At 37.1% G+C, this 26,670-nt stretch overlaps 1 protein-coding gene across 2 annotated transcripts in view; it reads right to left on the reverse strand.

The window, feature by feature from the left end:
- Nucleotides 1–1,765: 1,765 nt before the first annotated feature.
- The window catches only part of LOC113044058 (lymphoid enhancer-binding factor 1-like), a 41,126-nt gene continuing 16,221 nt past the window's right edge, over nt 1,766–26,670 (reverse strand). The window contains exons 4-11 of one of the 2 annotated variants that reach the window (XM_026203650.1): nt 17,927–18,059; nt 16,383–16,473; nt 15,760–15,879; nt 14,404–14,566; nt 13,701–13,808; nt 11,359–11,407; nt 10,380–10,420; nt 1,766–2,408 (exon numbers count right to left, since the gene is read on the reverse strand). In XM_026203650.1, the coding sequence (XP_026059435.1) occupies nt 10,386–10,420; nt 11,359–11,407; nt 13,701–13,808; nt 14,404–14,566; nt 15,760–15,879; nt 16,383–16,473; nt 17,927–18,059 (699 nt within the window). In that variant the 3' untranslated portion in view covers nt 1,766–2,408; nt 10,380–10,385. The remainder of the gene's footprint in view (nt 2,409–10,379; nt 10,421–11,358; nt 11,408–13,700; nt 13,809–14,403; nt 14,567–15,759; nt 15,880–16,382; nt 16,474–17,926; nt 18,060–26,670) is intronic. The other variant, XM_026203649.1, reaches the window with a different exon arrangement.

Here is a 26,670-nt window from a genome sequence, read left to right on the forward strand (position 1 = left end):
ATTTTCTAGTGGTTCTGTGGGGTAGCTAATTAAGTTCATGATGTCATATTATATTTATATCTAAATGCTTAGCTATTTAAGTGGAAAGACGATAACTACTTCGCCGTGGCATCCAGCATTTAGTCCTTGCAAAATGCCCTTGAATGAGTGCATTGTTAATGAAAATGTGAATGAGACGACATCGTGTGACAGATTCAATATTTTCTGCTAATTTCCATTCAAATAGTTAGATATACCGAAGCTGTGAATGCCTTAATACATCCTATCAATCTATTAACCAACGATAACAGCATGAGAGCGTTAGTGTTAATGACAACGAGGCGGTCGTGTTTTGATTTCATCATCATCCGGTAGATGGCGCACTTTCATATACATTGGCCTTGGCCACTTAAATCCTTTTGTTGCACATTTATTGTAACAGACGAACCTAACAACATAAAGCCAAACATGAGCACAACATCCAGCCACAGAAAATGATCGAAACAGGACAAGGACGGTTAGCAATTATTATTGTGAATCATACAGGAAATGACAAGCATTTTAAGAACTACAGTTAAATATTATTTAGCTGTTCGTAAACTGGCCTCAGTATCAGAACGTCTTCAAGTTTAAGCTTGGGTTAGGAACTTATTACAAATACCAAATATCAATAACAGAAAACACATGATGGCGGTGTTAAATGCATAAGGTGGCACTGTCGTAACACAGACAGCAACTCGGTGAGCTTTAACTGAAAACATCCTAGTTGTGTATGCTGTCATACTGCATTCAGCGCGTCCATCAAAATCATGCTTTATATATTTTTAGTCCCCAAATTTGAGCATGTATAAGGAGAAAAATGACTGGCCGTTTAGTCTTTTTAGGTTTATTGCAAATCAATTCTCTTATTAGCATGCACTTAAGGCTGCATGAATATTCAAATGCATATTTAAATGAACACCGAGGCACAGTGACAAGCAGCATTTTATTTCTCGTTCATTTCAGTAAGTCTTATGAAGTTTCCCCCGAGATCCACAGGATATATTCTATAATTCCAAGGCTTCTTGTAGAAATGCAATCTACTTACACGGAGGAAACATTTCAGTGTGTAGGCTATAGTGTAAAAAAAAAAAAAAAAAAATCATACTCCATTCGTTTTCAGTCAAAGATGCCTATTTATTTTAATAAAAAAAGACGTTGAAAGAGTTCAAATGTGACCACTTGGAAGCAAAATGCTACACCAAGTTAACGCTTTAAGATATGACAATGTAAAAAAGAAAAAGAAAATGCTAAGAGAACAATTAAAAACAATAAAATGTGTAAATGTTTGCATGGAATGAACATGGTAAAATACCACTCTTATTACCTACCAGAGAGACAGGACAGAGGTACATTGCAATTAAAGAAAGACTGCCAAGTGCTGGGGTAAATATATAGATATATATCTGCTTCATTTGTCAATTTAGATCAATAAAATATAGGCCTCTGGGTACCTACTCTTTCACCTTTGTCCTAATGTTGCCTGCAAAAATACCAAGAAAAGTGACATCCAGACATCTCTTTTTAAAAAGTACACATTGAGCATTGTTTTACATCAGTTTAAGTCAGTATCCGTTACAAATAGTTATCAAAAAGAAGACTTTTAAATGTTATTTCTGCAAGACGCTTCAACAAGAAAAATGGCTTTCCTGTCTCCAAGCTTATTTTCATATACCATTATATATATATTTATAAAATAATAATAAAAAAAATCACTTAAAATATACACCGAGAAATGAAAATAACATATTATTAATAATAAAAAAAGCATTCAAAATAAATTGAACCCAAGATGTTGAGAATTCAAAACATTGATCCTTTTTGCACCAATGTGTCAATACAAAACGCAACCTATGGAGATCGTTTCCAGGGCAATGTGTGATCCCTAAAATGTTGCGATAGAACACCGTGAGGTGTGTCGGGCCCCTGTGTTGCTACATTTTATGGGGCACGAAAGAAAATAAGGGAGTGACGTAGTGAACACAGAAGACAGAGGTGCCAAATAACTTAGAATAACTTAGGAACAGGTGTAGGAACGTGTGTGTTTGTTTACATGTGGCCATATGTGCGCTTTACAAACGGTCGAGGAACATAATCAGTGCAACGCCTTCGGCTTCGGGAGTGATTTAAGGACAGAAAACAAAAAGGAAGGTTCAAACAAGTATTCACGGGTCAGTGTTGGTGATTGTCTGTTCTCGGTTCAACGTCTCTACAACAGGGCCTGCAGCCGAGGAGCAGATTCAAGGGCCGGGACCCTCTGGAGATTCCACAGGGGTCAAGAAAGGACGGAGGGGGGAAAGGTTGAGGAATCTAGCAGGCCTCCATCTCTAAAAGGGGGCCTGGAGCTGCTGTCTTTGCTTTGCAAGAGGAAAAAGAAGTCCGTTTTCCTCCTGTGGAACACAAATGAAGAACAAAAACATGGTACATTTAATAATACATAAATTTTTATACATATATACATCTATATATATACACACACACACACACACACACACACACACACACACACACATATATATAAGAAATAATAACATTTTCAAAAGTAGAATTTTAAAATATAATTTTATATTATTATTATACACATAATAACATTTTTCAAGGGATATTTAAACATACAAAAAAAAAGTGTGTTTGGGTTTTTTCTTTTTTGTCTATACACTGAAAAGTCAGTGTGGCCCAATGCTTTTTTGGATCCAACTGACCTTAATTGCATGGACAAAAACAGCTGAAATATTTTGTTTTGGAATGATTTAGAGTGAGTAAATGACTCATGAAGAGTTTAAGAACTACCGTTCATATAAATTAGGCATATTTCTAATATCCAAATGTCAATTCAACTGTACAGTCTATCAAGAACAATGTGCATGAAAACATATGACAGGAAACATGCATTATAATTTGTGTATTGCGCATTAGGACATTTAGGGCAAAAACAGATTGCAAACGTTCAACAAACTACCACACTCAAAAAGTCACCAGCATAGCAGTTTCAAAAAGGGATGGAGAAAAAAAATAAAAGATTCTCACGTCCAACATTAACCAAGAATCGTATTCTCAGAAACCCCAAGTTTTCCATCTCAATCCGTTTGTCCAATCTGAATCCCTTTTGAGATGTGAAATATTAAATGTAGCAGACTCTATTTTGGTCGACAAGCTGTATGGGGCTATTTCAGAAGTGCTTCAAATGGAATTCCTGATCAAAGTGAGGAGCAGGAATACAGGAGCAAACAAACCTCTGATGGATAGAGAGGCTTGGGGGTTAAAATGCAAGGCTTGTAACGGGCTCCTCCCTGGAGCAGAGGTCGAACGTTTTTCTGCGACCAGTCAGTTTTGCTCCACAACTCCACCCTGGACCACTTTCACACATAAATACACTCGTACACCCGTGTGGATGGCTTTACCACATGTGGATGAAAGGCAACTACTTTTCCAGGGAGCGCTGACCCTGGTGCCGAACCAGGAGCGAAAGAGAGCCACTGCACTTTTATTTATTTCCCCTGCCCAGCCTTTTCATCCTATCAACTCAAAGCTTCCCTGTGCCCCCTTCCTGGAGAGTGTTTTCCTTCCCAGCCGCAGATGAAAAACTCTGGCATGCTTTCCTGCCTTTCCTCACCGGCCTCCTGTTGGAAGGGGAGGGGGTGCGTCGGGGTGTTTGGAGAGGTTAGGACAGTGCCGTCGGGCCACACTTAACAGTCCACTGCCATACAAACGCAAGGATTCAAGAGCTACTTCCCATTTGCGCTGTGGAATGCCGAGGCCCGGCTCACAGGAAATGAAACGCTCGTCTGTATTCGAGAGCCAGTGCTTCTCTTCGGCTCGACGGTAGCGATGCTGTGCTTTGAAGTGTAGGAGGTTAAGATAACAGGCATGGCCCAGTGTCACTCTATTGGCCCGTTCACCTCCTGAGGCAAATCAAAAAGCCTGCAGCTGGGACCGACACACCTCCTTCCTTCAGACTAACCCTTCCCTTTCTCCAAAAACCGGACAAGGTTGTTCGAAGCGCTCAGAGAGGAAGAAAAAAATACTGCTCTGAAGAACTGGAGAAAATATGCCCCGGTTTTATGTTTGCCGGTAAATCTTGTTATCAGCAGGATCAGAGCGGTTTGTTCGCAGCTCAAAACCTTAAACTTGAGTCTACGCAGGAACTGGCAGGTTCACTAGGTGGAAACACTCACAGCTGAGAAATTGCTTTCAAAAACGTTTAAAAGACAGAAAATACAAAAGAAAAAATAGTTCTTACTGAATCTTGAGTATTAATTTCCAATTAAAATATCTAAAAATCCTGGAAATAAATTAACTCTAGAAGAAACGCTGAATATCTCAAATATGACATATTTTACTTTATTTTCTTTTCTTTTATTAAATGTTAAACTATTTAAAAAAAAAAAGGAGTAAAGAGTGTTCAATTTGTTTTTGTTGTTAAATATAAACATATGCCATTGCAGATGTAAATATTTCTGAATGGATCAGCCGTTTGAACGAATCGAATAAAAGACAGTTATTGCCACCTGTAAATGTGGCAGTAAATTTACTAACTGCTTGGTTTTCTTAAAAAAATAAAAAGAAAAAAAATAACACTTGCTTTTCTGATCTTTTGTATTCTATTTGTTTTCTTTATTTATTATACAATTAACAAAAGCAAAAAAAGGCCTCTAACACCTATTCTTTTTATATTCCATCGGTTAAAAAAAAAAACCTTGCTACATGTACTGCATTAAGCTAACTGAGACTTGTTATAGCAATTTATATATATATATATATATATATATATATATATATGTGTGTGTGTGTGTGTGTGTGTGTGTGTGTGTGCGCGCACGTATCATGTTAATTAGACAAAAAAACTGCCAACTGACAGCCCTAATATATATATATATATATATATATATATATATATATATATATATATATATATATATATATATATACACACACACACATATAAACATATGCATACATACTCTCACACGTATATATACATATATGGTGGGTGAATGGCAACAATGGATATGCAAAAAATCTGATTTGATTTTAAAGGAGAATAAACCCTATAGGTCAGGTGAAGAAAACTTACAGGCTTCTTGTAAAAGGAACCGGAGAAGATTCAAAGCTTTACGACTAAAGCATTGGCCAGGAAAGAGAGTACAGACTAAGAGCCCAAATCTGGGCTGCGTTAAGCCTAGTCAGCTGAACAGGTCCACTTTCACACCAAACTGACTTTGGACCAGTGACCTTGTGTTGTAGCACTTGGCTTCACGTCGGGTTTGGCAGCGTCCTTCAAGGAGTCCATAAAAATTCAACAGGCGCTATAACCAATGATCTGCTAGGAGGAGGACGGGTTCAAAAACCCCCGGCCTGAGTAATAAAAACAGCACCTGGGTGAAAAATCTGATTTAAACCAACCACTTCGTTCAGTCAGCACTTCCTTTGGCCCAGAGTCAGTAACATTAAAGAGGGGAAAACTCCTACACAGTTTCGTCTGTAGAAATGCAAACCAACTGCAGTTCTCCTGAAATCTCCCTTCTGCTTTCTAAAAGGGCTGAGGAAACAATGTTCACCCTCGATCCAACAAAAAACCTTCAGGTGAGGGCAGGGGACACAAGAAGGGAGAACGCTGGTATTCCAGCAGAGGCCATGAGTGGGGTCTGCCCACATCTAAGGAGCAGTGGGAAGAGAGCCCGGGAACGACGTGCTCCTGCAAAGCCTGAGCTGCAAGCCAGGGCGGCACTATCAAAGAGCAGCACAATGACCGCTTCAAAGGCATCGCCACCGCTCGCAGTCAGCAGCGGGAGGGAGGAGAGGGGGTTACGCCTGCTTTCACAATGGGAGCCAGATTTACTCCCTAGGAGAGGAACTCCAGCAAAGCACAGACGACGGCTGGGGTGTGAAAGAGCTAGACAGAGAGGAGAGGAAACGTAGTAGACGCCACATAGTTTACCCTTTCCTCTGCTGCTTAGATCGTCAAACCAAAAGATCAGAGTTTAAGATCTGATGGGACATGATTGTGATTCGCATATTAAATACAATCGTTTCTGCAAGTTGTTCCTTGCACCTACATACCGGCAAAAACTCCCAGACTCTTTTTCTAGCACTGTGGAGTCTCTTGGCAGCAGTACATGGAAGGAAACCTCTGGGTTTCCGATTCCTTTAGTAAAATTAACCGGTTTATCAGAAGCAATTATACCCTTTTCCAGGGTTTAGAATCATGCAGAATTGAATTGAGAATTCCTGTTAAATTCCAATTCAGTCCATGAAAATAGGTAGGAAATAAAATGCAAAAATTGCAATTCGAAATTGAACAAGGAAGAATAAACATGAACTGAAATCCAAAAATAAATGTCACTTTTGTGGATGTGGATGGATGGATGAATGGATGGTTAAATAATTCTTTTAATTTTTACTTTTATTCTATTTTATAATATTTCTTACTAATCTTACTTTTTTTTCCAAATATTAAATTTTTCTTTAAATTACCATTGTGTGAGAAATATGTTCTATAAATAAACTTGCCTTAATTTACTCCCTTATTTTTCTTGCCTTACATCTTCTGAAAATGTAAAGATTAAAAAAAAATTAAAACAAAGAAACTAATAAAAAAAACCTTAAAAACATTTCAAGTTTGAAGGATTATTGACCTTACACACAGACAGACAAGACTTGGAAATGCCACCTATAAAATAGATGTTATTATATCAAATTTAATAAATTAAATTTACATTTACATTGCATTTAGTCATTTAGCAGATGCTTTTATCCAAATTGATTTAAAAATTTGGAAAACAGAAGCAATCAAAACCAACAAAAGAGCATTCATTTGACAAGTCTCGGTTAGTACATATAGCAAGGTTTTTTAATAATAAATAAAATGTAAAAAAACAAGTAGATCGAATAGATCAAGAAAAGGGAGCGCTAGTGTAAGAGGGTAATTTTCTGTAATCAATAAAAAGATATAATGGGAAAATAATAGGGAATGTGTAGTGTGGGTCAATTTATATTTATTTAATAAAACAGAAAACAAGTAGAATAAGAAATTGGGAAAGTGTTCTTCAGCCATGCTCCTCAAAACTTTCTAGTGTAAATTCTCTGTACTCTTATCATTTGAATTCAAATTTCATTTCAACTTCCTGTGGGGTGTGGCCAGTTCAATTAAAATTAAACTGAATGGGAGCTAATTCTATACCCAACCCTGACCCTTTCTAAGTACAAGTTTTTACCAAACCCCAGTTCAGGTCCAAACATTTTCAATCCAAACCTGTTAAAACACCCCAAGGCACACAGTCCCAGCCCACTCCAAATAAAAAGGGTTTTTAGACACAAAGGGCATCAGTTATTCTGTCATTCATGCGGTTGAGGCAGAGTGGACATTAAGAAGAGACAAGGCACTCTCATCGCCACACAAGGGACTTATAGTTTCTCTCTCTCACACTTTTTCATCAAAGGCTGACATCTGACTTCTGGCCTCACTCATCACAGACAGAGCTGGGTAAAGACGACCCGATTCGGGCACAGCTGTCCAACAGCACTTTCTTCACAGAGCAGGCCATGAACTCCAAAGCAGCCCGCACCTCCAACGGTTTCCCACACTGCCCCACTATTGTTGCCCTGTGGAACACAGAAAGCTTTCAAACCCTCAGTCAGCCACTCCCAATAGTATGGTAAACCTCATATAGGGTCTGCCAACTACATCAAACTTGGGGCAAAGAATGCAGTTGCTATAAAAACCAAAATCGAAAAGCTGCAGAACAGTCAGTGTCAATGTCCAGGTGGCAACAAAGCAGCATGTTGAAATGTGCCAGACTTTGGTGACTCACAACCTTGGCTTCTTTGAATGACTGACTACATCTTCAGAGCCAGCTTTCATTAAAAGACCACCATTGTTACATGGCTTTCCCCGTTCCCAATAATAAATAAAAAAATGCACAGTGGCCAAAAAGTAACAGCCCTGAGGGCATGTATGCCTCGGCTCAGATAACAATCTCAAAGTCTGCAAATCACAAGGGTTAGTCAGACAAAAGCTCTCACAGCTAAATCTGACAAACAGACACAGTTGAGAACAAGAGGAGGATGTGAAAATGTTGTGTGAGCAGGAAAAGTGGGATGTGTTTGGGAGAAAATTCTGTACCCTGAAATTATTCCAATGTATATTTTTATTTCATGGGTTATGTGTTATAAGGCATTTTTAAAATAAGACGTAACCTGTTCTTCATACCTTAAATAAAATGGTGAAAACACCCATGGATTTACCTACAATTTTCCATAAGAAATTCCCCATTTTCCATAACCAATATGAGCAATCTTCAAATGCCTTACATATTACATAATAAATGCCTGTCAAATATGTATCAGTTTCCACTAAAATATTAAGTAGCACAAGTAGCCCTACATCAGCATATTCGACTGATTTCTGAAGAATCAGGTGACACTGAAGACTGGAAATTCAAAACAGTAATGATGCTGAAAATTCAGCTTTGCATCACAGGAATAAATTACATTGTTCAATATATTCAAATAGAATATATACAAAACAGTTATTTTAAATTCCAATAATATTTTACTATATTAATGTTTTTACTTTATTTTTGATCAAATAAATGCATGTCTTTAAAAAAAACTGACCCAAACACTTTAATGATAGTGTATATTTAATGCATGTGTATTTTATCTTTAATACACCAAAAATTAAAACAAAACTGTTGCTTCAAGTGAATTGTAGGGTCTTTTAATTGGATATTTAAACTGGTAATGCTGGATTTAACTGGATATTATTTTGCACTGTTGAATGCTGTCCTATCCAATATTAAAAATATTAACACTTTTTTTTGTTAATAAAAAAAATATTAAAGTGCACACTATATAATTTAGAAGATGAATAAATATTAAATACATTTGATGTTTCTCATCCTGTCGGATCTGCATAAATTAACAAGCGGTGGAATATTATCATGCTCTGATGCTTCAACTAAATTTCAATTGGATATTTTAACTATAAATGCTGAATTTAACTGGATTTTTTCCCATTGCTGTATGTTATTATGATCCTTTTCATTAGCAAAAATATTATCAGTCTTTTTTGTTTAAAACTATTAAATTGCACACTCTATAATTTGGAAGGCGAACAAATATAAAATACAAAAGTGATGTTTCTCAGTTTGTCAGATCTGCATAAATTGACAAGCGGTGACAATATCTTCTCTTTTATGCATGTTAGTTTAAAGCTGCCACGATGAATCAGTTCGGGCGTCCATTCGCAGTTGGCTTGGCACGTTAATTATTGGATCGAAGATACAGCGCCTTTTAGCTGCGTTTTCAAAGCCATTGCAGCCCACAGAAAAAAAAGGAAAGAGTGCGAAACAGTCCAATTTGTGTTCGCAAGCCACAGGGTAGAGAACTGATCAACCGTAAAAACCTTTGTCTTGTAGGTTTTTGGGTAGGACCAGATTTGTCACATCTACGCAGCTTTCACAGCAAAAAGCAGCAGAATTACAGGATGTGTGAGGTGACTTAACAAGACCAGGAGAAAACCGATATTTTCCCTTGCTTACTACTGTGCTTGATGCTGAAATTCCCCAGACTTTCACCTGAGATGATTCTCCTCTATGTGTAGAGAACTAACTTCTTTCAGGCCAGTTGCTAGCTTAAGCGCTAGAAAATTAAAAAGCACCGCGCAAGCCAAATATGCTGGCAAGGGCTTCGTTCATTCACAGGGTTGGCTAGAAAACACATGGGGGCCATATGGGTGAATGCTTAAAGAGTTAGCTTACATCTGGGTTGACTCTTTCAATACCATCCCAGTTTCCAAATGTTCTCGAAAAACCGAAAAAAGCCCCAGTCCAACATGGCCGAGAGCCACAGGATTGTATGTTGATGCTGCATGCCAAATATTAAAGATGGAAGAAATGAATGGGGAAAGAAACCTGATAGCGTGGACTTGATGTTCTGAGCTGACTTTGTCGAGATTACGCTGTTCTGAGATCTTTCAAACAAATGGTATGCTTGCAAACTGTTCTTGATAAAAAGCACCGTTCTTCTGAAAACACTCCCGCGCCACCCAATGCCACAAGCCACACATCACTCTACAGAAAAAGGGATGTAATGGAGTCCTTAAACAGGGTTAGGAAAGAAAAATGACTTGTCACAATTAATCACGGTGTTCAGAAGAGGAAACCCTGTAACGTTTGCACACACTTGCACGATGCAAACAACAGCTTTCGCAATACAACAGTGAATGGTGGATTGGTGAACTCAAAGTGGGCCTTTAGGATTAGTCTCATGTTTTCCAGATTGCTAAGAACCACATTAGAAAATCGGGAGTTTACCACATCATGACTCAATCAAACCGGAGGTATGGAAGAGGCTCTTACCATTGTTCAGATGTACGCCGTTTTCATTCTCTGGCCTGTACCTGCAGGAAATCGTAGCTTTTAATGACCAGGATGTGCCTCCAAATAACACCCAAGTCCATCTCTGGTCTTAGTTAACTAGTTAACACATTAACATTGTTCATTAAAGGAGCAGTTCGTCCAATAATGAACCATCTCTCATCATTTACTCAACCTTATGTCATTTCCAATGTTAAGGATTTTCTTTCTTTCACTGAATAGAATCATACAGGTTGATTCTTAGGAATTGGATTAAACGATTGAAAAGTTTTGCTTACAAATCAGTCATATGGACACTTTAAGGAGAGTTTTGTCATTTAGTAGCTTGACAGTCCTAGCAGGCTACTCTTTTTTCCAAAAATACACCTTTCATGTTCCTTAAAAGAAAGAAAAGTCATATCCATTTGGAAAAAACATTAGTGTAAATGAAGCCAGAATTTTCATTTTTGTGTGAACTATTCCTTTAACTTGTTCATCATACACAGCTCTAAATTAAATTAGATAGACTTCGTGCCAGTGAATTGTTCAATGTTAACGCACACATCACTAATGCATTTCTAAAAGTTAGCAGCACTGACGGAAGCATGTGGACTTTAAAGCAGACTAATCCTAAAGACTTAATTGTGAAGAGAAGATGGAAAGATGGAGTGGTGGGGTGGGTGTACTCTCCATAATGTTGCAAAATTTACAGATTAAAGAAACATACAGAACAATAAAACCACAGACTTGTGGATTTTCAGGGCAACCAACAATGATTTCAATTCATAAATGTTCATGTTGACTACAAAAACATCCATTTATGATTGAAACTGACAGTGTAAAGACGTATTGAGAATGCAGTATCCCAACATTAACCACTTTACCACAATATTCACACACGAAGTCATTTGAAGCTAAGTTAGTGCGTACATTAATGAAACAGGACAAATTACAGCAGGGATTGGAGGTTTTGAAATCTTACCTGGAGCAGGTTCCTGGATCTTTTCTCTCTTCCGCTTCTTTTTTTTCCCCTATACAAATAGCCAAAAATATGACACAAAGTGATATTAATAAATTAAAATTAAAATTAAAATTAAAATTAAAATTAAAATTAAAATTAAAATTAAAATTAAAATTAAAATTAAATTAAAATAAAATTAAAAATTAAAAATTAAAAATTAAAAATTAAAAATTAAAAATTAAAAATTAAAAATTAAATAAAAATAAAAATAAAAATAAAAATTAAAATTAAAATTAAAATTAAAATTAAAATTAAAATTAAAAAAAATAAATAAAAAAAATAAATAATAATAATAAAATAAAATAAAATCTCAAACTCCTTCCTCATTTATCTGGATTGCATGGCCTAATCCCCAATCAGAAAGTTAAACTAGAATAAAACATCTGGCCCTGCTCCAATTGACATGCCAAACACTCCTCTAGAGTGAGTAGTATGGACTGCTTTAGGATTTGTAGCTTACCCAAAATCCCCTGGCAGGATGACTATAGGTATAGATAGCGCCGCACTGTCATTTTGCAGTCCAATATGAGCCACGCTTTGGTTGCCTGCTGTAAAGTCTGATAATCCACTTATTCAGTCACTAATCTGTGTATTCTAGCCCTGGCTGACAGAACCAAGAAGCCCAGAGCAGTAGAAATGTCTATGACAGAGCAGGGATACGCTCACAATCCTTAGCACTATTAAATACAAGTGTGCTCCCACCACTAATATATGAGTGCAGATGAAAGTTCATCTGTCTCTGAAGTGTTTCTTTTTAGCCCTGTTGCCTTTGCATTTGGTGATTAGTGTGAAAGCCAGGTTTTAGTTTTAGCAGCACATCCTGGCACTTCGTATTGAGTGAGATTTACGCCGGTTAAAACTTAGGCGTCCAAAGTTGTCATCACAACATAAATTTTGGATGTGAATTCTACAAGCTAACAGCCTTGATATCTGCCACATTTGTATAAACTAAAGGAATGATTGTATAAATGTAATAACATTGAATAAATGGTTAGCAATACATCTCTTCTGGAAAACTTTTAGTATGTGGCAGCTGTAAGAGCTTGGGAGCGACACTCAAGCCAATTACTCATGAAAAATTTAGAAACTTTTAATGAGCATTCACATCATGACCATGACAAAATTATTATTATATTGGCATTCATGTGCCATAAGCAGAACAGAAATCAGTCATTAAAAAAAAAATGATTGCATTTAACAATTTACGTAAAAACATTTTTTTACTATACCAAAAATTATGTTCATGTTTCTGAGCTACATTTATGGAAGACGCAAAACAAATAGTTTAAGTCGTTCATAAAATCATTATCAGTAAATCAGTAAAAAACTACAGTTTGTGCAAGAATGTTTTTATGAACAGTTTAAACAAATTCAATCTGCTCTGGTTTCTTGGGCACATTAATGAAACTTGATCAGAACAAATTCATGTAAATCAGTCATAAAACCTAGTAAAGTATCACTTTCAATGCAACAATTTACACAAGAAGGCTTTTAGAAACTATTTACAGAAATTCAGTCTGTATTTGGAAACCCTTTTATGAAACTCAGGCAGAATAAATTCAGTAAATTAACAAACTGTACGCAAACAGTTACATTCAATGCAATAATTTTTATTATTTATTTTTTTTTTTATGAGCCATTTACTCAAATCTGTGCTGCTTGTGTTTCATGAATGAAGAATGTATTTTTAAATTAACGAACAGAAATTGTCAATTAAAGGGAAAGTTTACCTAAACGTGTCATGATGTACTCACTCCACTTATTCAAAAAATTTGGGAGTTTCTTTTCTCTGTTTTAAACAAAAGATGATATTTTAAAGAATGGTAGTAACCAAATAACTGACGGTGCCCATTGACTTCCATAGTAAGGAACAAATACTATGGGAAGTCAATGGCTACCGTCAACTGTTTGGTTAACAGTATTCTTCAAAATCTTGTATTTTTGGGTTCAACAGAAAAAAAGAAACTCATACAGGTTTGGAACAAGTGCACAGTGAGTAAAATATGACAAATTGTAATTTTTGGGTGAACTGTCCCTTTAATTCAAGTATCAGAGAAATGCTGGTATCTAACTTTTGAATATTTTCTTCTATAACTGTTGTGCTGTAGTATCAGACTTTGAATTGAATAGCCCTTTAGACTTTTCTGACATGACCTCAAACTCATTTTCCAACAGTTAATCATTTGGACTACTAAGCAAACAATATCTTCACTTTTAAAGACAAGCATTATATTTACTTTCATGCAATCAACACACGACACGACTCTCACTCTCAGGCAGTGTGTGTTAGTGTGGACACTTACATAATTGTCTCTGGCAGACCATCCTGGGTAGAGCTGCATATGGAGCTGCCGTTCCTTGCGGGCTAATTCGTAATACTTAGCTTGCTCTTCCCGAGATAAAGCATGCCACTGTTCAGTGCAGAGGGAGATTAGAGAAAGGGGGGGGGGGGGGGTAGTCAATTACTGACATGCACTTTTAAGTTCCTTCCAAAGAGACGCGTGCTGGCGTTTGGCTAAAAATCCTTGTTAACTCTAAAACATTGCGTGTGTGTGTGGGTAAATGTGTGCGAGTGCATGTGCACGCGTGCCTGGGGGTGGAATGGAACATGATGGAGAGATTAACATATGCAACGATGAGAGAAAGGAAGAAAAAAAAAAACACAAAACTTTGATTTCATATCAAAACACTGGTTCCAATTTAACGGCGCTTTACTTCAAACCATGTCAGGGTGCAATTACCCCACACTGCCGCAAAACGGTCCTTTGCTGTGGCTAGCCGCCTCTAACCACTGAGGCTTTGGTTAAAGCATTAAATATGTTTAACGGTTCCTCTTTTTCCAATTCCAAAATGGAGCGTTAAAGACGCTACCTGCCCAGATTTCTGAGCTGTCAGCTTGTGAGTTGGTGTACTTGTAAAATTGAGTTAGACGGAAGTGCTAACTACAGTAGACCCCTTTGTGAAGGAGGTCACATGGTGCAAGTGACCCACGAATCAGATACGTACCCTCCGCCCGAGGATCTGATTGATCGCGGCACTCTCCTTCAGCGTGCATTCAGCCACCACATTGGCACGCATCTCTTTCATATACAGCATGAAAGCGTTTAGAGGTTTCTTGATGTGAGGTCTTTTGGGCTCCTGCTCCTTTCTCTGCTCGTGCTGAGGTTTCCTGGAGAAACAAAGAGGAGGAAAGAGTTAAAAAAAGAGGGGAAAAATGATTAAGTGTTACAGGGAAATACAAAGGGGAAAAACGCTCAGAGGGTGGTGCGAAATCGGCTGCCACAGCGACGCCATGAAGTGTGAGAGCGCCGAATGTCTGATTCCAGCCGCCAATCAGAGGACTGCGTGAGAGAACAATCTGGGAGCCAGTGCCGAAAAACTAGCAGCGGCTTTTAATTACGTCCAGTTGGGTGCTTTCATGCAAAGAGATTACTTCACCAGTAATGGCAACCAAACCTTTATATTCCCTCCAACTCTATGACTCCCAAGCCCTACAGCTCCCAGTAATTCACTCCCGTTGTTGACCTGGACCTGATACCTCAAGCCAACTGCATGGCTCATAACAGTCAAAATCAGAAAGAAATAAGAAATTAACATCAATAAAAACTGGAGCAGATACTTAATGTTATGGCTTATAATGGAAAATGGTTAACAATACATTTCAAGACAATTTTGTCTGAATAAATTCTAATTAAAACTTTAAAAACTGAAATCATGATGAAACAGAAACAGTGACAGATCTTTCTTCCATATTGTAACAGATTTAAAAAAACAAAAAAAAAACAATGTAGGGCGGATCTTGTGTTTTGAGATATGGGCATTGTACTCAAAAGTGGAGGCAGATGAATGTGAGCTTGCAAAGTCATCAGAGAAGTATGCATGTCACCAAAGAGAAGTGTCATGTTCACCGGAAACTCCAGTTTTGACATTATAATTCAACTTTGTGGTCAAATTTAAAATAAACTTAAAAAAATGAAACGTGCACTCGTTAATGAATGATAAGATCTGTAATATGCATTTAGAAGATAGATTTTTTTAATGTTTAGTTTAAATGCACAACATTGTAAAGTATGGTATGAAATCAAAAAATATATTTTCATTTAGAGATTTACTAGATTGCATTTATTAGTATTATTAAACTAATTAATAATTAGTTAAACATGTAAAATAATGTAAATGAGCACAAATAAATATACAATATCAGCCTATAGATCTCATATTAGCCATTAATAATACATTGAAACAACAAATCCCTAATAATGAAAGCAGGGTAAATATATTTGCTATGAGGGAACATAAACGCATAGATTGCATTTTTTGCATGCTGTAGAATGCTAGCAGCTTACTAAATGGGATACTCACATGTGCATCAGGTCTGTGTCGTGATGTGGTTCGTGTTTCACCTGTGGGTTGACAATGGCGGGATGGGGGATTCCCGTGGCATGGGGTCCAGGAGGGCCTGGTACCATGTGATGAGAGAACCTGAGAGCAAAACATAATGTGTGTGGGTTAATGCATCATTTACTATCCACAGAATTAGTTATGTCTTAACCTTTTGAAGGATTCATGCTAGGAAAAAATACATACATAAATAAAAACAAACAAATAAATAAATTTTAAAATAAATGAAAATAAATTAAAATAAATATAATACAATTATTAAACATATAAATTAAATTAAACAAATAAATTCATTCAATTAAAAAAAATAAAATAAAAAAATAATTAGTCTTCGGGGTTGTATGGCCAAATCACCAATAAGTAAATGAATGAATGAATGAATGAATAAACAAATATCCAATATGCTTCCCAAATTCTTCTGGATGGGATATAATGTAATGTAATATAATATATGAAGATATTTTTTTATTTCAACTTTACACAAATACCTCCAATACAACCTGAGCACTCAAAACCATTAGTTTCACGCTTGCCAACCAAAAACGTTCTCTTAATAATAACCATTTGGCAATGTGTGCACTCACCATCCCAGCGGAGGGGTCATCTGTCCAACTCCCCCTGGAGAGAGTGAGTAGAAATTGGGAATGTCTGGTCCAGGATGATGCCTGGGCATACCTGCATCAGGATTCAAGAGAAAACAACATTGGCGTGTGTCAGTGTGAGATCGTCAAATCTGGAGAGCAGCAGTGTGGCATCACAGTCGGGCCCTACGGTCCGGTGTGGTGCATAAGCGGATCATGGGATAATTAGGAATGCTCTTGCGCTTTTCTAATAAGCCCTGCTGATATGATTCATGCTGCTTAGGGATGTCAGTTGGTCTGCGGTACCAAGCTTCTCAACTTCACTCCAAACACACGCATGCACGCTCTCACATACACACATTTGCACCAAGGTCAAGACTGTGTTTGTGTATAGAGACTTAAATCAAGGAGGGAAAAAGTGAAGTAAGACCCTAGGGCAAAATTAAACTGTCAAAGGGGCGTCAGTGTACAACAACAAAGCCCAAGGAATACACACACACACACACACACACACAGCAAGAACATGCAGTTTAAAAACAAACCCCGGCATATCCAACTCATAAATTTTCTCTCCATTGTTTCAAATGGAGCAGTTTGGTTCAGAAAATGACTAAAATGGGTATTGAATTACTGCGTTAACTACTGGCTAACACTATTCAGGTTTTGATTTTATTCCAACTTTCCATGCTAAGTGAGACGACCGAATCATGATGAAACACATGAAAAAAGATCTTGAAAAGGCTCCTCTCTCACAAGTGTATTATTTTCAGTTCTGCCCTCAGCCTATTATGTCTGATGAATAAGTGACTCCATGTTTGTGTTTGTGTACGAAAACAGAGGAAGTTTTGGATCACTGGCCAATCTGCTCGTGGCGTGCGGCCTCATTCAGGCTATTTATAGCTCTCCAGACCTCCCCGGCTTCATCACATCCTGTCTGCCCGCTCCCTCGCCGCTCGCCACAGAGGTGAGGGTTAACCGGAAGGAGCACATATGGAGTTGGGTTCGCGTGCAACAACACCCGCCAAAAACCTCTCCTCCGCCCCTTTTAAACATTAACCCTACCTCTTTCAACTGACTTGAGGGAAATAAGATTCTAGTGAAAAAGAGCTGTTAGCTTATAAAGTATATAGTTAATGTCTCTTCGTATCAGTGATAATAAAGAAAGAGTGCTTAAAAACACAAGGAAATAACATAAACATACAAATAAAAAATTATTTCAGCGTCATGTCTACCTAAACCAACATTTATTTCTTCTGTGGAACACAAAAGAATACATTTTGGAAAATGTTGGTAACCAACCAAAATGCAGTAAATGTGAATTCTTCTTTTAATTAAATTTTTTTAAATGTTAAATTACCTATCTAACTTTTCAGCTCCCAGCATTTCATTTGTACATTGATTTCCCTGAGATTCGTGAACAGACGTGATTGGAGGCAGGACTATCTGTTTTCTGACCAATGGCAGTGTCTATAAGTCATTGTGATTTTAAATGACTTCAAGAGTTTGCAATGAACAGTGGTGTATTTGTGCAGTTGGCATGCGTTTACCTTGTTTGGCATTGACGTCCTGTGGGTGGTGTCCCGAATGTGGGCCGGGGGCGAAGTGCTCGTCGCTGTATGTGATCAGAGGGGTGAGGGGGTGAATGGCATGGGACGGCTGGACCACCGGCACCTTATTTGACTGCAAAACACAGAGGGGAAAAACTGATATTGTAACAACCTCAAATGTGACCGAGGCATTCAGACTCCGAACAAATGGGCAACGAGCCACCAAAGTTGAGCACCTCACTAGTGATGATGTGTGGATTGTGTACTGCAGGATTTTGAGGCAGAACCAAATGAATAAAGAAGGGGGTTGGGAGAAACAAAGTGTGGGTTAGAGGAGGAGAGAATGAGAAACAGGGAGGGAGGAAGGGAACGCCACAGGGCAGAGGCAGACCAGAGGTCTCGGGGCTGAAGATCAAAGGGAATCATTAGCCAGTGAATAAGGGAGTTCATTACAGAGCCCCGACCGTCTGCGGTGGAACTAAGCAGGGTTAATCACGTCAGCAGCGGACTCGACACACACACACACACACACACACACACAGATCTGAGCTGACTCACAAAGCAATGCTCAGCACACCACAAAGCACATCAAGTACACAGTGTTCAAGAACATGTAGTCATTTTTCAGATAATTGGTGAGCTACTCCTGTACCTGGCCTACAGAAGATCTATTCCTGTCTTGTGTCTAAATGAGATATGTGCACAATGTCATAATTGCCTAACTTTGCATTTTCATTTAGCCTAAAGTCAAAGGTGAGGGCTTTGGATCAATTAAAGAATCAAGGTGGAAACGGATTTGGTATATCAGTCATCAGCTGCAATTGTGAATTATGAATATATACATTATTATTATAGTTAACTTAACTGAAACTAACATTTATTTCCATTACTTGAAATAAAATACAAAAATAAAATGTATAGTTGCAATATTTCATTTTCAATTTGATGTACCGAAATAAACTAAAACTGAAAAAAAAAGATAAAACTACAAAGAGTTTAAAAAAATAAAAACCACAAAAAAGCAACAAAATTACAAAAATGTATGAAAATGAAAACAGAAGAAATTAAAACTAAAAAATATAATTAAAAACTACAATAATAGCTCTGATACTAAAATAACATTGGTCTAGCTTACAAGAAAAACAGCAAGAAAGTTTGCCAGAAAAATATGATTTAACCAGTTTATAAGGAGACAAACTTATTTACCATTAAACAATGTGGTGGCATGAGAACAATGAAATACACATTTAATACACAGCCTTTGCCCTTCATTTAGTTGCAATAACTAAAAAAAAGTGTCCTGTATTTGTTAAGAAGACCGAAACAAGAGAGAAAAGGAAGAAATTACCTAATAAATCTGATTTACTCTGACCAAAGTCACTTGAACACACATTAATTTTTGCACTGTGAGTGGGAAATTCCCAGCAAGACTTGAAAGCAGCTTTTGATCAAACCATATGCATAAAAAAAGACGAAAAATGTCCTATGAAATCAATCTAAAAAAAATTTAAAAAAAATAAAAAATTTAGAAATCGCTTAGAGAGAAAAGTGCACAAAATCAGTTATTGATTGCATGTTGTTTCTAAGGTTCAGTTGTATTTGAATGTTCAACAGCACAACTCATGAGAGAGGCGAGATGGCTAAAAAGCGGCCCACCCGTGCCACAGGCAACACTCCCACAGGCATGACTGAGTGGTTTGTCCTAATTTGGGAGCAAAGGTTGCTTGTTTCCGACCAGCTAATTGGCCAGAGAGACAGGTGTAGGGTGCCATTTCCTCGGCAGACGTACTGCTGTAAAACCACGGGGCGGGAGGAGTGTGTGCGAGTGTGCTTTGGAGGGGGCGTTATTTTGGAGTCTCCCAGACACGGGACAGAAGCCGAGAGGGAGGACGATGATATGAATGGCATTCTCTGGAAAGATCTCAGCTTTGATAACTTTCAACAACACTCGGAGTTCCAAACACGTCAGAAACGCCTACACCTTCCAAGGCATTTTTGGGATTCTCGAGAGTAAGCTGATGATATACAATTGTATATTTCTGTATTGCGAAATGCTTTCAAAATGTAGGACATGCTCCTGGATCCTTTGTTGGTTCTAGAAAACCAAACATAGTCCTCCTAACCCTATCCCTACCCCAAACCCTATAAACCCAAAGCAAATGTTCAGTTGATAATGTTATTCAAACCCCAAGCCCTAAGCGAATCCCTAAAATATGCTGGGAATGTTGTTCCAAGACCAACAAGAGCAAGTCATATTTGGCGAAATCACGAACGGGTGTAGCAACTATTATAATTAACCACTTTCCAAAGGTTATTCCACCCTGCTTTTTTGGGTAATAATAACTTAAACATACATGTTTTAAAAACGTTGCTTCACTTCAGTGCAAAGGAAACAAATTGTATCCAGCTGAAATATCCGTTTTGAGACCAAGAACAAGACTCAAGCGGTCACATCTGCAGGCAATCGGACAAACTCGCAGTTGGTACTGGGCGAACATTACATGCCTAATTAATATTCATGAGTCATACTGACCAGAATCATGATGGGTCACAGAAATGTTGACCAATGCCGATGGGAAGACAGACGATTACATGAATGAAAATACCTGTAATCCATGATGGATGATATTAAAAGTCTAGATTACCAAGTGAAATCACATGGTTCAAATGAAACTGGGCATAAAATATATTAAATATAAACAATAATAAAAAATGTCGTTGGATGTTTTACAAAGAAATATAACCAAACAAAACAAATCCATTGTTGTTGTTGTTTTACTATATTAGCCTGGTAATAGTTCAGTCCAGCAGTATGTGGTTTAAATATGGTTCAACTCTTGGTCAGAGGTGATGGCTAATCTGGAGAAGTAGTTTTAAAAAGGGTCTTATCCTACCTAAAGGAAACCTTATCCCTGACTCGGCTTCATTACTAATATGTGACTCGGGGGCAGAAGCTACTGAGAAAGGCCCTCACTGGAAGCCTGCTTGATAGCATCCTTACCCCCTCTTCATTTTACGCCTCTCAGCTCTTATTGGCTTTTCCTCTGGCAGAGAGATAAGAGGCAGGCATATTTTTAATTTAAGCCTCTGGTCTCTGTCTCCAAGTAAAGGAGAAAAAGAGATACAGAGGAGTGGAGGAAGAACTTAAAACAGTTAGAGTTAAGGAGTCCGTCCACGCAAGCAACGTACAAAAGACACCACGACTCTCTGGTACGTCAATACAGGGTTGACATACGGCAGCCATGAAAAGTGGGAGCTGGCACTTTGCGTTCCACCTTATTCGATCGGGCCTCTTTTAGGTCCTCTCAGTCGCAGCTGTCAGAGCCCATTTCTCTCAGCTTCTTAATAAACTGCCATCTTGGTGCATTGTATGAAGCTAAAATTCCAGCAGGGAACCTCGAGACTGCTGTGACAATTTGCAGGGGCCCCCCGAGGCACAACCTCGAAAAAAAAAAAAAAAAACATTCGCTTTTCCGGAACAAAGCAAAAAAAAAAATGTTAAATTTAAATACATTCAACGTTCCAAAAATGTGGTTGCCTTTAATAAACGTAGAGAGGGTTTGGTGCTTTTAGCTTTCTGTGGTTTTAAATAAAAGTCACGCAGGGTGATTCACCACCACTCAAGGCCATTCAAATCCTTCCTGGTGGTTTGAGATCACAGGCTGTGCCACCCTGTTCCCAACACGGCTCAATGGCGTATTAAACTAAAAACACTTTCACTCAACCCGACCAGGAAGTGGCCGGACACCCCGGCTGACCACAGGAACCCGGGTCGGATGGTGCCATGGTGAATTTATCCCTAAGGATCTCTGAGTTTTCACAGGCCGGGGCGGCAGGATATAGCACGGACCTACCTCCCCCCACTCTCTCTTTTATTTCGGAGAAAAATAATAGGCTTAAGTCTTTCTATTCATATTTGCAGAGAGGCGGTGCCGATTGAAAAGAAGCATGTCCATTTAGGATTTTATAAGCAGGTCTGGCCAAGTCTGCCTCTAGAGCCCCTCAGATGTGGTTTTAAAAGAAATTTCATTGTGCAGAACTCAAACTGGCTGAGGGCCTGCAGAAAATCCAGAGGAAGGAGGCTAAAGCCAGAGTTCGGGAATTTGGGACTTTGGAGACAAAATGGACACTGTGCAGTTCAAACCTCTCCAAGAAAGCAGCTCTACTTCAAACCAATCAGCACGAAACACTGAAGACTAATGCCCAGATGGTAACCCTGAATTTTCCCAGAATGAGTTTTACCATACAGACATGACTTTCCTAACCCAAAACCAGCTCTGTTAGCAAAGCACCCTTTTCTCTTCTTCCCAAAACCAACCCAGGCTCACTGGAAAATGTTGCCTGTGATGACACTTTTGCAAAAATATATATTACGTTGCTTCTTGCACTTATAGGGCCCTATATATATATATATATATATATATATATATATATATATATATATATATATATATATATATATATATATATATATATATATATATATATATATATATATATATATATATATATATGATTTTTTTTTTTACTTAAAATCTTAATGCTCTAACTTGTTATAAAATGACATACCACCTACACTAAACCTAACTAATAGTGTTAACAAAAGAAAATGTGAGATAATGCATTTGATTAAAGAAACCATGATATTTTAGCTTGCTTCTATGATTGTTTGAGTTCTTTTATTATGACTTATGTTTCACAAGATTCATACGATAACGTCTTGCGTTGCAAATGCAATGCTGTAACAGGTGCGCTACCGAGCAAGTTTACTACTGTACATCAGAAAAGTCATACATATGAAATGGAGTATTTGATGCAAACATGTATTAGTTTTTATTAAGAAATTTATTAGTTTACAAATCATGCACTAGGGCTAAATTGTTTTGTGGTTGTAATAGTATTGTGCAAGGAACTATTATAACATAAGCCGTTATTAAAAGTTGTTGTGTTTATTCACTAGTGTTTATTCAAGATGAAAACTGCTGTAAATTTTGTGTGTAGAGACAGTTTTGCAGTTTTGTAGGTAGAGTTGCATATTTCCAATTAGCTTATGTTGCCAAAACATTGCAAATGTTAACAGCAAGCGTTTTCTTAGCACCACCAGCCCTTTGTCCTCCACTCAATTATCTCATTTCCGTGGTATTGGGGGGAGGGGGTGGTTTATAATAATCGCTTTCCTCTACTGTAATTTATATGCAATGAGGACTCCTCATGCCCGCGGCTGCAATAAAGCGGCTGTGTGAAAGAGCGAGAGGTGTTTTGCAAACATACGAGGAGATGGCAACTTAAGTGCGAACGACAAATTGCCATACAGCTACAAATCTAGGTGAAATCTATTCATATTGTTTACCTACTAGAGAGAGAAAAAGAGAGAGATGCCCGCACATGAATAAAAGCAAATTAAAGAGTAAATGCATGGGTAGGTAGGTTCAAACAAGTCAGGTTGTTCTCAGTTCAATACTCCACAGCAAGCATTTTTGGCATAAAGACGATTACCACAGAAAATGTCAAATAAGCCTCTGTTTTTACATAGCAGTAGTTGAAATATTGCATATAACTCTGCACAGCCAAGTCAGTATCTTGTCTATGTCCACATTACACTTACTGTAAGTCTATGTTTTAGTAATACTAAGAGGAATGAGTTCAAATTATTTTCTGCAGTAAACTGACCTTGGCATAAATGCAACCTATTTAACATTCAAAATTATTTTGAAGCACTGTACAAGAAATGCGACTAACTTTCATAAACAAAAATACAACCAATATCAGAGTTAACAGAGTCAGAGTACGTAAAAAATAAATACATAAAAAGTGTTAATTAAAAAGTAATAAAATAGCTGAAGTTTAAAATTATTACATTTTCAATATTATAAAAATAATTTGGCAATTATATTCTGCTGTTAATTGAGACAAAGATTTATAATATTTAACCCTGCAATTTTATATATAAATAAATATTTTTTATTGAAATAAACATTTGTAAAAATCAATTTTTTTTACTGTTTTTGCTGTACTTTGGATCAAATAAATGCAAGCTTGGTGAGCAGAAGAAACTTCTTAAAAAAAAAACATAAACATAAATCTTACAGTTCAAAAACTTTGAACTGGTAATGTATCTTATATTTAACCCTAAAAGTTCCTTTAATGCACTATATAAGAGATTAGAATAAACAAATAAAAAAAAAGATAAAAAAAATGTTGTGATTTGCTTTAGGTTTCAGACTATTGAAACATTTCACAAAAGACAGTCCAGTTCTGAATAGAAACACACCCTGTACAATCAGCCAAAACAGTTTTCACCCACAGACACACACACACACACACACAGCCAGGTGTTCATACTCACATTCATGCTCTCATCCCATTGGTAGGAATGCATGACCTTTAAACAACAAAGATGAACACACACACACACACACGGTGCCCACTCAATTTGATATTGGCCCTTTAAAGCCCCAGTAAGTGAGCAACCCCAGTACTGAGCCGCCTAAATAAAGAGAGGCCCCCAGTCTAGAGCGGTGGGTTATAAATGGAATGTGATATTGGCAGGACGACCTGTTGGCTCTGGGACTTGATGTAACCAAACCCAATTAATGAAGCGCTCTCATGGCACATGCCACATGCCCAAGGTAACGATACAAACAAGAGGAGGAAGTGAAGGATGGATGGAGAGAGCGAGAGGTAGAGGAGAGGAGAATGAATGAAGGAAGGCCTGCTCTCAAGGCTTTAAAAGAAAGAGAGAGCGCAATAGAATGAGTGGAAGAGAGACCTTATTTTAATCATTCTCAGGAACTAAACTAAACTAAAATAACTTAATAGTTAAGAATATTTAAAGTTAAATTATGGGGATTGTAGTACAAAAAAAATTAAATAAAAAATAGAGCAATATGAATACATAATAGGTAAAAACGATCTCCTTTTGTATTTTTATATGAAATAAAGAAAATAGATATTTATAGATAAATGTATACAAAAATAATTTGTACCAAGATATGAACAGAATTTTCAATAAAAAATTTATTAAATAAAACATAATAATAATAATAATAATAATAAATATATTATAAAATAATAATACAAAAAATATTATTCTTATTATCATCAAAAAATATGTGTGTAAATAAATATTCTTAATTATTATCAATATAAATACATTCATAAATACAAAATATTAAGAAAAATTCCTTTTGTTTAATGTATGAAAAAATAAAAATACAATTTATATTTAAAAATAAATAAATAAAATTAAATTAAAATAAACTAAACTAAAATTAGAAGTTCTACAAAATAAGTATTGATGTTATGATTAAAAGTATTGTGTTGTGTTAAAAACAAGATCATTTTCCAAAATAATAATAATAATAATTATTATTATTATTATTATTATTATTTATTATGCCATTTCAACTCTTCGATTCACATGTTAGCTTAAGTTCAAAGCATGGCATTAAGAAATTTGACAGCAGTGCACCAGCTGTCATCTGAAAAAGGCAAGCAGAGCAGCAGAACATCAAACATCTCTCCCATTAACGCCCCAGAAAACCACATCACCGGCATATGCAGCGCTGCATTCTGACAGATGTGAACCATAAAACAAACACAAATGTGATACATAAGGCACTGGAAGTTCGCCAACCTGAGGCGACGCACAGATGAGGGATTTAAAGCTCATTGAGAATAAAATACAATATTTATCAAGACAATAAGGCGACAAGGATGCTTCCTAAAAGACAACACAGGATTAAATGAAGAGTGTAAAGGGTTGAGTGTGGGTTGTGCATTATATAGACACTACTGATTGGTTGTGAGGTGACAGTGTCACAGTTTTGCATTGTGTGGAGGTTATATAAAGGTTTGGCAGGGCTTCTCAACATCACACTGCACGTTCACCTTGCTGCTTACGCAGGGCTCATTCTCACAGCAGGACCTGGTCACTTCAAAGCGCCACCGAAAAGGTCAAGCATTCCACTGGAGTGGAGCGGTCAGCGGGCAGCACGGCGTCCACTCACCAAACACACACACACGTGCCATAAGCATGCATTCTGACAAACACAGCCACATACATTAAACTTTAAAAGCCAGCGTGACGTCTATGTCCCAAACACACGCATTCGTGATCCTCCCAAACATGTTGGAAGTGCAGAAAGCATATGAATGAACACTTGTTTATTCCTTCCTTTCATACGGAGCCAGCTCTCGCTCTCACTTGGTTATTTATGGAAGGCCGATTCTCCAACATAATCAAACTGGCCAATCACTGCTACACAACATGCTAGGGCTACTTTGACAAACAACAGAAAAGCAGCAGCTCAAAAGCAAAGTACAAATGAAAGGACTGCAATTTTCTTGCTGAATGTATAGTTGGAGTGCTTTCTGAGGCTATTGATCAAATCACTAAGGTCTGAACATACCCTTAACCCTGAGAATTAGTGTGTAACCTGCACAGTCTGTGCTACAGGCAGGAGTGATACCTCAAATTATGTAGTGATCAGATCAGAATGTTTGTTTATAATAACAGAACTGCAGAAAGTTACAAAACTAGTAAGATAAAATTAAATTAATATAAATAACTGAAAAACATTTATTTTTATTTTAAATAAAAATATAATACAACTGAAAAGTCATTTTTATAAAAAAAAAACGTTTATTGTAATAAAATGACAAGAGTAAATAATTTGTTTCAAATTATCTTGCTTTATTTTATTTTTATTAAAAGAAATGTATCAAGTATTTTTTTAATATAT

The sequence above is a fragment of the Carassius auratus genome, chromosome 26 (assembly GCF_003368295.1).
Source record: "Carassius auratus strain Wakin chromosome 26, ASM336829v1, whole genome shotgun sequence".
NCBI lineage: Eukaryota > Metazoa > Chordata > Actinopteri > Cypriniformes > Cyprinidae > Carassius > Carassius auratus.